At 46.5% G+C, this 13313-nt stretch overlaps 1 protein-coding gene and 1 pseudogene across 1 annotated transcript; both read right to left on the reverse strand.

Annotated features, from left to right (window-relative positions):
* Positions 1 to 1221: 1221 nt before the first annotated feature.
* On the reverse strand, positions 1222 to 3483 carry LOC125513054 (annotated as a pseudogene).
* Positions 3484 to 11011: 7528 nt separating this feature from the next.
* LOC125517052 lies at positions 11012 to 12800 on the reverse strand. The gene is made up of 3 exons (XM_048682272.1): positions 12765 to 12800; positions 11742 to 12683; positions 11012 to 11635 (listed from the first exon to the last, which is right to left on the reverse strand). Exons 1-3 carry the CDS (start codon positions 12798 to 12800, stop codon positions 11117 to 11119), a joined length of 1497 nt encoding a protein of 498 aa, XP_048538229.1. The 3' UTR covers positions 11012 to 11116.
* Between the last annotated feature and the right edge of the window lie 513 nt (positions 12801 to 13313).

The following is a 13313-nucleotide window of genomic DNA, read 5'->3' on the forward strand; positions in this document are numbered from 1 at the left end:
GCCGCAGGGGAGGTCCGTGAGCTCGGGGGAGGCTGTGGCGGGTCGGAGAGGCGGTCGACGAGGTGCGGGTCGTCGGTGATGAGGCCGTCGGTCAGGGGCGACGACGGGCGGAGCAGATGGGCAGGCGCGGACATCAGGGGACGGAGGGAGGACGGATCCACGATGGGGCCTCCGGGGATCCATCCATCTCTGGCGAGGAGGCGGCTTGGCGTGGCACGAACGCGGAAAACTAGGCGGCTGCGGCCATGGCAAGAGCTTCTGTGAGGCGGCGACGCGAGGACGGCGGTAGGCGGCGGTTCCAGGCGGCATCGGGGCGGCGGGGATCGGTGTGGATGCAGCCGGATCCGTCCGGGAACGGGAAGGGGCGACGGAGGCTAGCCGGACCTGGTCACTGGGACGGAGGAGGTCGGGAATTTCGCCTCCCACTGTAGGTGGCGGCGCACGGGAGGACGAGAGGGAGTGGGGGGGATTCAGGAGCGAGGGTGGCTGCGGGCTAGGTTATGGGGGGAGTTGAGCTGGGCCTGGCGACGGGGTGGGCCGGCCAGTTCAGTGGCCAGCTGGGCCGAGGCGGCCCTGGGGAGTTTGTCCTTTTTCTTTTATATTTTCAGTCTGCTAGTTTCTTTATTGCTTTACACTTTACTCCTATACTAATTTAAATTATCTGGCTATGAAATTTGGTCCAAAATTAATAGGCAAAGATTTAAGCTAGCGCACAGAGTTTCAATTTATTTTGAAAAGTTTGCATATTTATTTATACCGAAAAGTTCCATTTAATTGTTGTTGGGCTAGTTTTAAATGGCTTGGGGGCATTTTAAGTTTTTGAAAAATGTTGATCCTCACATGAAAATTGGTTAGTGAATATTCGCAAACCATCGAACATTTTTATTTGACAATTCAAAGAAATAAGAATTTGACTTTATTTTAAAATTGAATTTGAATTCAGTTTGGATCAAAGTGAAGTTTTAGGAAATTAATTGCGATGACATGGCACATTAGGGTCAGGTTACTGTAGCTTAATTATCGGGGTGTTACAACCTTGTTGAATTTATAGCTAAGCGACGACGTCTCCTTGAATGTCCATTCCTGAAGCATGTGCTTGCACCTCACACACACAGGACTCTTGTATAGTCTTATGTTCTCCAGATTCACAGCTGCTTCCACGACATCTCTGGCAAATCGCACGAGTTTGTCTGCTGCATGAAACCTTCCATAGATACTGAAGCTTGCAGTGCAAGAGCATTATTATTTTCAGAAGACTTGCCCCAAACTCGGAAAGTGAATCCGGACATGCGAGGGTATCTCCTTGCTAAATTCGTAGCTAAGCCAAGACGTCTCCTCAAATGTCCACTCCTTAAGCATGTGCTTGCACCTAACACACACTGGACTCTTGTATAGTCTTATATTCTCCAGATTCACAGCTGCTTCCACGACATCTCTGGCAAATCGCACTAGTTTGTCTGCTGCATGAAACCTCCCATAGATACCGAGCTCTGCCAGGTTGTGGTGCTTGAAATCAGATGCAGATGGTTCCCACTCTAGTCCCTTGTCCTTCTCCTTGCAAACCACAGGCAACTCCCTCCGCTTCCCTGTTACCATTTCACATTGATGATTCCGCACCTGCATTCGGTCAGGTAATTATTTTTCCTAACTGGTCACACAAAGTTTGAACATCGAAAATGAGAACTGAATAATCGGTACAAGAGTTCACCAAGATGTGTAGTTCCTTAAGGTTGGGTGCGCCATGGAGTAAGAACATTGTCCAAGTCAGATCACACTCTTCAGCAATGTTAATCCAATTCACAATCCTGAGTTTGTGGAACACCGGTAACAATTGTCTACGACCTTCCGGTTTGACCCAAATCTGCAAAAGATGTAGTAATGTAGGATCATGTTAACCAAAAAATAATGATTACAACCTCCCCACGACATGGCCAGCAAAACATATACACGTCGCTGACAACATTGAGGACCTTCACTAACCTTTTCGCTTTGGAAGTCCAAAGACAGCTTGCTTATGGCAGAGTTACCAAGCAACTCACTTAACTTGAGCATCTTGTGCCAAGTGAAAGCAACATTAATGATGGACACAGTCTGGAGCAGTGGGACATAGCCAAGACAGAAGGGGTCGTCCCGAGATCTAAACACATTAAATTTCAGCTTCGTGAGCTTTGGTGCCCACTTGAGATCAACCCTCTCAAGACGGCCACAGACAATCACTAGTTCACTGAAAATCTTGGGGAAGCAGAATTCTCTAGCGTGAGGCGTGCAAGACCACCAAATGCGTTTGGACACGAACCAAAGAATGACATGAACTGCTTTCCATATGTGAGCAGCTCATTCTTGGTACACTTTTTATGCACCTTCGTCAAGATTGTAAACTCAGCTGAATCAACCTTTTGTGTTGCTATGGTGTTGGCAACAGTCTGGCCAATTAAAATGGACTCATCTCCCAAGTAGAATTGCATGCGCAACAGGTGAATGGGGTACAGACTTCCAGCTCTCCTTTCCAGTATGCTCCTGGTTGCTTCCAGCACGGTGGTGTTGGCCCGAACTATATCATCTGGGGTTAACTTGCTCCAGTCTTCGTGCTTCGGCTCAAAAGAACCAGCCAATATAACAACTTTCGAGAGTATAGCAGGGATCTGCTTCCAACGTCTGGAGAGGACGGTGGTTCGTGCGACGTCAACGATACCAAGTCGCTCGACAATGTTGAGCAGAACGTCATCAGGCAACTTGCTGAGCCGATCATCTTGACTGTCCTCCTACATTTGATAAGGAAACAAATCAGAGTTGATTTCTTATTAGCATTATCATCATAGATGCCTGCGAAGCACAGATACGGACAAATCTGCCATTTCCAGGTACATAAGGCCGCTTATAGAGAGGATGATCCAGCTAGAGCTCAAAGGGTGACAACACCAACAACCATACACTAATTGGTAAGTATAACAATTCGTATAGCAGTTTCGATATTATATAATTTGTATATTTCCCACATAAAAATGCAATATTGATTATATATTCCCACCAAAACTAAAAGAAATACCACGAGTTCTGAACTTCTGCTTATGGTTCCTACTTACTATTATTCACCACCATGTAGTTTTCTTTGGCGGGTGATGTTGTAAGAGGACCTAGGTAAGGAAAGAGGATCAGGAGGAGGAACTAACCACCATGTTCGCCATCACCGGAGAGGTTTTGCGATGTCTCGGGACTTGCTGGCCTCCGGCGAATTCTAGTGACTGCCAGGGAGACCACCGCTTGGCAGGGGCAGAGCTAGCAATTGACAACAGGATGGTCCGCCTCAAAAGAATTGACAACAAATATGACATGTAAAGATTGTAACTAATTGCAAATTACCACATAGAAATAGATTAATATGGTCTTACAAACACACTAATCAGAGGTTGGGGAACTGGAAAATGGTACCTCAAATCAGGCTGAGACGAGTGCCGGAGTGAAGACCGGGCGGTGGGCGGCTGCGGCCGGGGCAGGGCAATAGGGTTGCGGCCACGGGCGGTGGCGCGGCTGGCTCCGAGCGCCGGGCAGGCCGCGGGCGCGACGGAGAGGCAGGTGCGGAGAAGCCTCCTGGTAGGATGGGCGGCCGGCGACGGGCAAGGGCGGCGAGGCAAGCAGAGGCAGGGACGGGGCGGCCGCCGGCTGGGCGTGGGGCAGGGGCGTGGGTTGTTTTGGGTCAAAATGTCAGGGCATCTCCAGCCGTTGGCCCCCCAGGACGCATAAAAATCGCCCCTTGGGGGCGAGCCGGCGATACAATCGGCGCTGGGGACGGTTTTGCGCCCAGTCGTCGCCCCAGCTCGTCCCCAGGCGCCGAAATTGGCCCACTTTGCAGCCCAATTTCGGCAAATAAAGGGTCCATATGGGCGAGAATAGGCCCATATTCGGCGTGGTTTCGCCGTGTCTCGGCATTCAATTATCAACACAATTATTTCTTATCACATATTTCATCACAGAAAAATCAAATACTTCAACAAAATAGTACAACAACAAATAGTTCAATATAAATTATATAGTTCAACAAATAAAAACTCGTATTTCATCACACGGCGTCCCCCTTGAGCCTCCGTAGGTGCTCAATCAGATCTTTCTGCAGTTGATGATGCACCTGTGGGTCTTGGATCTCCTAACGCATGCTGAGATAGGCAGTCCAAGTTGCCGGTAGCTGGTGATCAACTTCGGCTAGAGGACCCTGCCTGTAGTATGGTTCAGTGTCAAACACTGGGTCTTCTTGCTCGCTCTCGATGATCATGTTGTGCAAGATGACACAGCAAGTCATAATCTCCCACATTTGATCTTTGGACCAGGTCTGAGCGGGGTACCGAACAACAGCAAATCGAGATTGGAGCACACCAAATGCCCGCTCGACATCCTTCCTGCAAGCCTCCTGAAGCTTCGCAAACCAGACGTTCTTGCCTCCTGCCACAGGGTTTGAGATCGTCTTCACAAATGTCGACCATCTCGGATAGATGCCGTCAGCTAGATAGTACCCCTTGTTGTATTGGTGCCCATTGATCTCGAAGTTCACCGGAGGAGAATGGCCCTCAACAAGCTTGGCAAAAACAGGAGAGCACTGCAGCACGTTGATGTCATTGTGAGTTCCTGGCATACCAAAGAAGAAGTGCCAAATCCAGAGGTCCTGTGTGGCTACCGCCTCAAGCACCACACTGCAACCGCCTTTGGCGCCTTTGTACATCCCCTGCCAACCAAATGGGCAATTCTTCCATTTCCAATGCATGCAGTCGATGCTTCCAAGCATCCCAGGAAATCCTCTTGCTGCATTCTGGGCTAGGATCCGAGCAGTGTCTTCCGCATTGGGTGTTCTCAAGTATTGTGGCCCAAACACTGCCACCACTGCCCGACAGAACTTGTAGAAACACTCTATGCTGGTGGACTCGGCCATGCGCCCATAGTCGTCGAGTGAATCACTGGGAGCTCCATATGCAAGCATCCTCATCGCTGTCGTGCGCTTCTGGATGGAGGTGAATCCAAGAGCGCCAGTGCAATCCATCTTGCACTTGAAGTAGTTGTCAAACTCCCGGATGGAATTCACAATCCTGAGGAAGAGCTTTCGGCTCATTCGATAACGGCGCTGAAATGTTCTCTCGCCATGAAGTGGAGCATCGGCGAAGTAGTCGGAGTAGAGCATGCAGTAGCCTTGGAGACGATGCCGGTTCTTTGCTTTTATCCGCCCCGGCTCCGAGCCACCTCGCAGCGGCTTTTCATTGCTCGCCAGCAGCTGGGCGAGGGCGGCGAGCACCATGAGATGCTCTTCTTCCTGGACGTCGGTCGCGGCTTCCTCCTCCAGCAGCGCGGCGAGCTCTTCCTCCTCATCCGAGTCCATCGCCGAGGCAGGCAAAACGCTGAACACCTTGCGCTCGGTGGGCGTGTACCCGCCGTTAAACCGCGCCTCCGCGGCCGGAAACGCCCAGCTACTGTGGGAGGGGCTGCCGCGGCGAAGCGCTGCTATTTTCCGGCGGGGAATGGCTATCTAGCGGAGTAGGGCGGCGGCCGTCGCCGGGATATAGCTAGTGGTGGCCGAGGGCGTGGGGGGTGTGAGGCGAGCCGGGGGAAGAAAATCTTGACTTTTGCCCTGTCGGTGTGGGCCAGGCGTGCTTTTTCCTAGCGCCGGAGCGCCCAACTGCTCCCCAGCGCGCCGGGTTCGGCCTGTGACCGCCGGGCGGAAAAAAGGTCCGAATCGGCGATTTTCGGCGTCCTGGAGGCGCGACTGGGCCGTTTTTTCTGCGCCGGCGCCGAAAAAGTGGCCTGGGGGGCCCTGTTGGGGGCGCGGCTGGAGATGCCCTTACTGGGCCAAGATTTCTTTCTCCAGTCCATCGTATAGGCAGGAAAGTCGAAAGTCTTCTGATTTTTTTGTGATAAACATTGCTGAAAGTTTTAGCTTCCTACAAATTTTCCTGATGAAATAACATTGGTGGAGGTCTGGACAAAAAAGATCAAAATTTATGCTCCAAAATGCTTCCAACAATAGTTTTCTCAGAGTATCGGTTTTTTCCAGACCTACATGAATGCCATGTCATCACAAAAATTTGCAGCAAGCTAAAACTTTCATCAATGTTTATAAAAAACAGATTTTTTTTACTAATTTTTTGGATTTTATTGTTCATCAAGGAGCATGTGAGCTGGGATTCAAATACTCCGCGTCCAAGAAAAGTACACTTTTCCCCCTCAAATCCATATAGATGGATCAAATTCCCCCCAAAGTCTAAAACCGGTTAAATCACCCCCCAAACTCTGTAATACCAGATCAATAAGCCTCTCGAGTGGTTTTGGGAAGGATTACAGCCGGTTTGTCTATAGGTTGTTGACTTGTCATTTCACTTGTTCCCTGTGGCACCATGTTCTTGATGAGCGAGCATCTCGTCGGGTAAGTAATGGCTCTGACCATTCATCCATGATGAGGTTGTTGGCGCTAGTGCTGCGGGGATTGTAGCCGAGCGTGTGGTCCCCAAGGCTCAGGAGGTGCCCAAGGTGCGCCCTCACGGTGACTATGGTGTCGCTCCTGCTAGCTCCGATGAGCGCCTCGAGCTGCCTCGCCACGTCCGCCACATGCGCCGGCAGGAGGGAGGCGATGATGGCCATGAGGCCGGCTCGGGACCACGATGCAAAAAAGAAGTCGAGATCGCCGGCGAGGCAGCGTATAATTTTTTAAAACTTGAACAATTTTTTCAAACGTAAACAGCTTTTGAAATTGAGAACATTTTTTGAAATGTGAAAAGATATAAAGCATGAACTTTCTTAAAAAAATATGAAAAAAGTAATTGAATTGAGCACATTTTTTGAAAATTTTGAACAGTTTCTGGAAGTTCTTCTTTTTTTAAAAAAAAGAAAACAGTCTTTGAAATTCCAAAAAATTAACTTTTTTAAGAATGTGAACAAAACTTTGAAGCTTTTGAAAAAACAAACATCTTCTTAAATTTTGAACAATTTTTTTTGAAACATACATGATATTTTTTGCATGTTTTATAAAAGAAAAAAAGTAAAAAGAGAAAACTTGGGGAAAAGGCCCATCAAGAAAACAACAGGAAAAAAACAAAGAAGTTAAAAAAAATGAACCAGAACCTTCAGGAAGGTTCCCAAAGCCAGAACCTTCAAGAATTGGGATCTCTTGCACGTACCCTAGCTATTGAGCCGGCCCATATGGCTGTCACTCGCTCGCTCGCATGTGCAAAGCAGCGGCATTTTATCGGGGAGCTCCCAAGTGACACCTTAAGCGCCACTTGGATGAATGGGTGCCCACGCGCCCCTGCTCATGCGCCGGCCCAGGTAAGGTAAGCGTTCACCTGTTCCCACCCCTGGTCGCTCTAGCACTATTTGACCAGCCGTGGTTGACCAGTTGTCTGGTTAACCGTTAACTTTTTAAAAATACGGGAAAAACAACGCTGAAAAACGCAAAAAATAAGAAAAATGTGAATTCAAAAATGATCACGGACTTTGAGAAAGTTCACGAATTTGTAAAAATAGTTCATCAAATTTGAAACAAAATTAATCGAATTTGCAAAAAGTTCATCACCATCGTCATCAACTGAGTCTTTTATAGGAGTAAAGATGCGGCTGAGGACACTTGGCGCCATGCCTTGACCGAATGTCGGATAGACTAATGTTTACGGGCGTTGGGAAATGAAGAAACATGGAACATATGATCTCTAATCGTTCGGACGATGCCCGGCTATGTTTATTCTGTTTGTTTGAACCCATGAACCAGCAGGAGCTTGTGCGAGTGTTTATTACCCTATGGCCGTCTGGTGGGCTCAAAAGCAGGCAATTCAAATGACAAATTTCAAAGTCCTCATTCTACGATGGGTTTCATCAATAGATACTGGGAAAACTTGGAGATAGCCTCGATGTGTAACAGGTCTCCAAATTATGTCTCGGCAAGAGCTCGTGCATCGAAGGTAAAGTGGCTTCCCTTGCTATTGGTGACATGAAGTTGAGTGTTGATGTTGGGCGGTGTAGGCACAGCGGCAAAGGGGCAATAACAGTTGTATGTCGGGATGCTAGTGGCAAGTTTGTTGGAGCTTCAGCAACGGTTTTCGATGGTCTTGTTGATCCAGCTAGCTTGGAGGCCCATGGATGCAATGGGGTGTTGGTGCTAGGATAAGCTCTTATTACAAGATTGACCATTGCATCCGACTGCTTGGAGGTAATCAGGAATATCACCAGCAAAGCCACATGTGTGTATGCTGCTATTCTTAAAGAGATCAATTTTCGGCGGACAATGTTCCGAAGTGTTTCCTTCGGGCATGAGTATCGTGAAACAAATGTTGAGGCTCATTCGTTGGCAAAAGCTTCTTCTTCCCTTGATATAGGGCACCATCTATGACTTGGGACTCCCCATGTGATTGCATGTATCGCTACGCTTTTGAACATTGAACAAAGCCTTGTTTGCACCCAAAAAAGCTAGTTGTTTTTTACATGTAGCGAATGCCTAAATGGTTTCCCTAAGGTTTTCTAGGGTTTACTCTGCCCTCCGGTGGATCCCCGTGAGAGTGCACAAAATCATGTCATATGGTTCTCCTTGGTGACCGAGAGTCCTATAGGTTTTCACACGGCGAGTCTGTTTGGAACCGATGGTTCATCATGACGGAGCAAGATCACAAGGGGGTTGGTCATGGCGGCAATCAGGAGAAGCATGAGTCTGTCGATGTCGCATATCATCAATGTGCAATGAAAGATGGAGCTACAATCAATCCGTCAAAGGAGAAGAACGGATAATGAGGTGAGGGCAACGAATACGTGGCCATTATGGCTTTGGCGGGTATGCTAGGGCATGGCTGAAGCCTAGTATGAAAAATAGGCCTGGGAGACTAAATATGCATGGAGAAGAAGATATAGGAGGTCAGATGGCTAGGACTCTTTAGGATGATGAAACCTTTCACCCGCTTGGCGTATTTCAATGCAATGCCAATAGAGTGCGTTTCGGCACATGACGTGACATTCAAAGTGATGGCGGCAAATGTTCCTGGTGCAGTTTCAGTTCGTAGCCGGCTGCAAGAGGGTGGTGGATGGCGACCCATGAATTTTTCATGGGGTAGATGTGCTAATGTAGGACTATTACAGGTTTACAAATATTCGGTACAAAAAACAATTGAGTCTGACAAATTTTACTTCTGGATTTTTTTGGATGTGCTAATATAACTACCGCTGATTTTTTTTCTAGATTTATTTGAGTCCGACAAAATTTATTTTCCCGTAAAGTCCAAAAAAGTAGAAAACAACAACTGGGAACAAGCAAAAATTGTACAAAGTATGTTAATTTCGTCATGACATGGAACAAATAAAAATTATAGGTATGTTTAAGAAGTATAATGCCCCCTCCCCTACCGCCATTGCCGAGGGATGTTGTGCCCCATCCTCCGTTGCCTCCAGGTGCTGCCGCTGCCATGGGAGAGAGGCGAAGAATCCTACAAATTTCTTTTCTTTTTTGAACTGTATCCTACAAATTTCTTGTCTGGAGATTCGAGCTAATGTAAATTTTTATATGAACATCATGAAAAGAAACGCTGAGAAAACTTATTATTGGATTCAGTCCTACAAATCAAACAATGAAAAATGAGACAGGATTTTCAGCACCCGGGTGCCCCTACACCCTCTATAAACAGTAAATTCAGAATAAATTTAAGAAAAATAAAAAAATCTGAAACTTTGGGACATCGAACATCATGAAACTTTTGATGATCTTGCAAAGTTTTAGCTAACATTCGAAGAGCACTCAAATAAAAAACAAAATCATTGTTCAAAGCTTATGTATATTTTTGAGCAGTGATTTTGTTTTTTTGTGAGGGCTCCACGAAGGTTATTTGTTGCTGAAACTTTGCAGGAACACCAAACCTTTGATAATCTTTGATTCCTGAAAGTTTCAGATTTTTTCGATTTGTTTTCATTTTTTTATGAATTTATTGTTCATGAGGGTGTAGGGGCACCCGGGAGCTGTTAGGCATTTCTCATGAAAAATCTACATGGAAAAATTCCTAAATAATCTAATCATGCAACTGCCTATGGAAATTCTTTGAATAAAAGGAAATGTCCTGTAATTCTGTGTTTTTCCTGCATAGCATCCAAATCCTTATTCTTGTAGGAACATGCCATGACTTTTCAGTCAAACATTTTCTACTCCAACGTTTTTGGAATCATGCGTTCCAAAGGGGCCCCTTAGCTTTTACCATTTCCAACAAGTAAGAAAAAAACATTCTACTTCTTGAAGAATGAATAGTAACACACTAATGTCTCATCCAAAATCAGGTCAGTCATTTTGTTGTTGATGCAAACAACAAAACCATAGCAATCATCGGAGGATATGAAAAATCCAATTAACCAACTGGAATCATGCTAGCTGTAGCTATAGCTGGCCAAATACACAAGCACTCAACTTTCTCTTGTGCCAGTTCAAAAAAAAAACACAAGAACTTCTTTCAGGCACAAATAGCCAACGTGCAAAGTCCCTAACCCGACATCACGTCAGATAAATCCTGTGTTCAAAACCCAAGTGCAGAGGTCGTTGATGAACTGATCGATCGTTCCAAATCTTCAGCAAAGTTGCAGAGCTGCTCCCGAATGCGTCGCGCTGGAGCTGGCCGCTGGGGACGGACAGGAACACTGCCGTTTCTTACGTGCATTTTCTTCTTGCAGCAAAGCTGTTGTCAGCAAAGTTTGTACTCCCTCCGTAAAGAAATAGAAGAGCGTTTAAATCACTATTTTAGTGATCTAAACACTCTTATATTTGTTTGAAATAGAAGAGCGTTTAGACCACTATTTTAGTAATCTAAACACTCTTATATTTTGTTTACAGAGGGAGTATTTCAGTGTCCATGAAAAATAGAGAGTTCCGTGGCTCTCATAAATACAAGATTGAAAAAAATAACAGATCATCATTCGAACTGAATATTGACTGTATTCAACATAAGCACGTTACTGCACGACCACAACATAGACGTGCTTATTTTATCCAATTCATTTGTCGAAAATAGCTAAATGAGTTGTTCCAACAAATTGGTAGACGAGATACATTTCTGCAGAATATGCAATAGCGCCGACGTAGTGGCTACTACTGGGGTCTTTGAAATAGAGGTTCATCTTCATCAACTCAACCTAATGAGCGGAAGTGAATAACAGGAGAAGCCGTAGCCGAAGCGGCTGTCATCTTCTCCCTCAACAAATCAAGCTCCTCGCTTGTCCGTGGATAACTCGAAGGACGAAGCGCCACCTGAGGAAACTTTTCGAAACACAATGGGCACACCTTCCTGGAGTGCAGGGATACCTCCCTGATGTTCACAGCAGCTTGAATGACGCGTCTAATGTATCCGATGAAATTGTCATCGGACTGGAAGCCGTAGATAGTCAGCCTTGCCAGATTCTTCTGCTTAAAATGAGGATCAGATGGTTCCCACTTTACATCAGTTTTTTTGGAGACGCTCTTTTGTGACTCGATCCGGCACTTATGGTCCCATACTGTGATGCAAAGCTCCTCTAGGTATGGTGCCGCTCCAAGAAGGAACAGTGTCCAGGAGATATCACATTCTTCGCGAAGATGATCCAGATTCACAAACCGTAGTTTGGCAAGCACAGGAGCAAGCACTTTGGGGCATTCTGGTTGAATCCAAATCTGTGAGAGATAAAACAAATTAGAAGTAATAATGCATGCAAGTTGTGCATAAATTGTGCATCATACAGTTAATGAGAATGGGATAGAAATGGTTACAGTGAGTTACCTTTTCACTTCGAAACTCCAGATACAAATCGCTTACAGTGGGGGCATTAGCAAGCAGCTTGCTTAAGTTGAGCGTCTTGCCTGATAAGTATGGACAAGCAAGACTGAGCTTCGAAAGCTGAGGGACAAAACCAAGAACCAAGGGATTATCATCATACTGCCAATCCCTATAGGACATCCGCTGGAGCTTTGGTAGACAGGCAAGCTCCACTGTTTCAAATTTCCCAAAGATGATAACAAGCTCAACTAGTTGAGCGTGTTCTACATGGAGCACCGAACGGACCCCCTCGTCACACTCGAAGAAAGACAAGAACTCCAACCGCTTGCAATGGCTAAGGATGTTGGATATATCTGATTTACCAAACCTCATATTCCGTAGATGCAGCCGCGTGAGACCAGCAAATGCATCCGGACAATCACGAACAAAATCATTGAATTTCTTAGCATAGAGCAGGCGATGGGCATCAGTGCAATGGCTGAAATCCTTCTGTGTCATGATCTCAAACTCAGCTGCATCCAATTTCTGGGTCACCATGGCGAGGCCGACAGATTTGCCGATGGAGAGACAGCGAGAGGGAACCAAGAAAAATTTGAGCTTCAGCTTGTGAACAGTGATGTGTGGAGACCTCGTACTAAGGATCTTGTCCGTCACTTCAGCCACAACACCATCCATTTCAAACAAATCACGAGGGCTGAGATCAATTACGATCTGCGAGAGCATAGTGGGCAGCTCCTGCAGTCGCTTCGAAAGGATGCAGGTTCTTATGGCATCAAGCGTACCCACCCTCTCGAGGATGTTGAGCAGCAAATCATTGGGCAGCTCGCTTAGCCTGTCCTCCGCATTACTCTTCCACTGTGTTTTCACCGTCCCAAGGACTTTGACCACAACATCACTTGGCAGCTCGCTTAGCCTTTCCTCTCCATAACAAGCTGCTATCTCCGACTGCGTTAAGGGGACGGATTAGTCATTGGTGATAGATCGATAATTTGTAAGAACAAATAAAGCAACAAAAAAACGACTTACATCACGGCTGCGGCGGCGACCTCTATTGAACTTCATGGCGATCCGATCTCAAAAGGAACAAAGCAGACAACTTGCGTCGACAAACAAAACGCCAGCAATTATTCTTGAAACGATCCTCCTTCGGTGTACGACAATCGTCGAAAATCAGGCTGAGCGCTTATAGTATAGCCTGCTCCGAACCGGATCCAATCTGGCGGACAATTAGTAATTCAGACTTCTCGATTTACTATGGTTTCACAAGAGGCGGGCATATTAAAACAGCACCTTTTTCTAATACAAACCGAAATTGATCCTTTCCTTCTTCGAATCATATTACAGAACGAGATTGCCACATGTGTTTCCTTATTACTTCTTCGAATGAATCCGACCTTGTTTTGTTTGCTTTCATAAGTGCACTAGCTAGCACTTCTTTAGCGACTAATCAAACCCCGGCATCTCTAGCCGATCCCTCGCGCTGGTGTATGCGCGCTGGTGCAGTGTGTATGCTTGCCGTGCGTCAATAAGAGCATCTCCAATAAGTGCCAGTGCCGCCGGCGTGTGTGCTTGCCT

The sequence above is a fragment of the Triticum urartu genome, chromosome 6 (assembly GCF_003073215.2).
Source record: "Triticum urartu cultivar G1812 chromosome 6, Tu2.1, whole genome shotgun sequence".
Classification (NCBI taxonomy): Eukaryota; Viridiplantae; Streptophyta; class Magnoliopsida; order Poales; family Poaceae; genus Triticum; species Triticum urartu.

Coding starts and splice junctions, on each gene's coding strand:
- LOC125517052 (XM_048682272.1), bottom strand. CDS start 12,800: ATGAAGTTCAATAGAGGTCGCCGCCGCAGCCGTGAT. Junction 12,684..12,764: donor GTCGCCGCCGCAGCCGTGAT/GTAAGTCGTTTT, acceptor CCCTTAACGCAG/TCGGAGATAGCAGCTTGTTA. Junction 11,636..11,741: donor TGGAGTTTCGAAGTGAAAAG/GTAACTCACTGT, acceptor TATCTCTCACAG/ATTTGGATTCAACCAGAATG.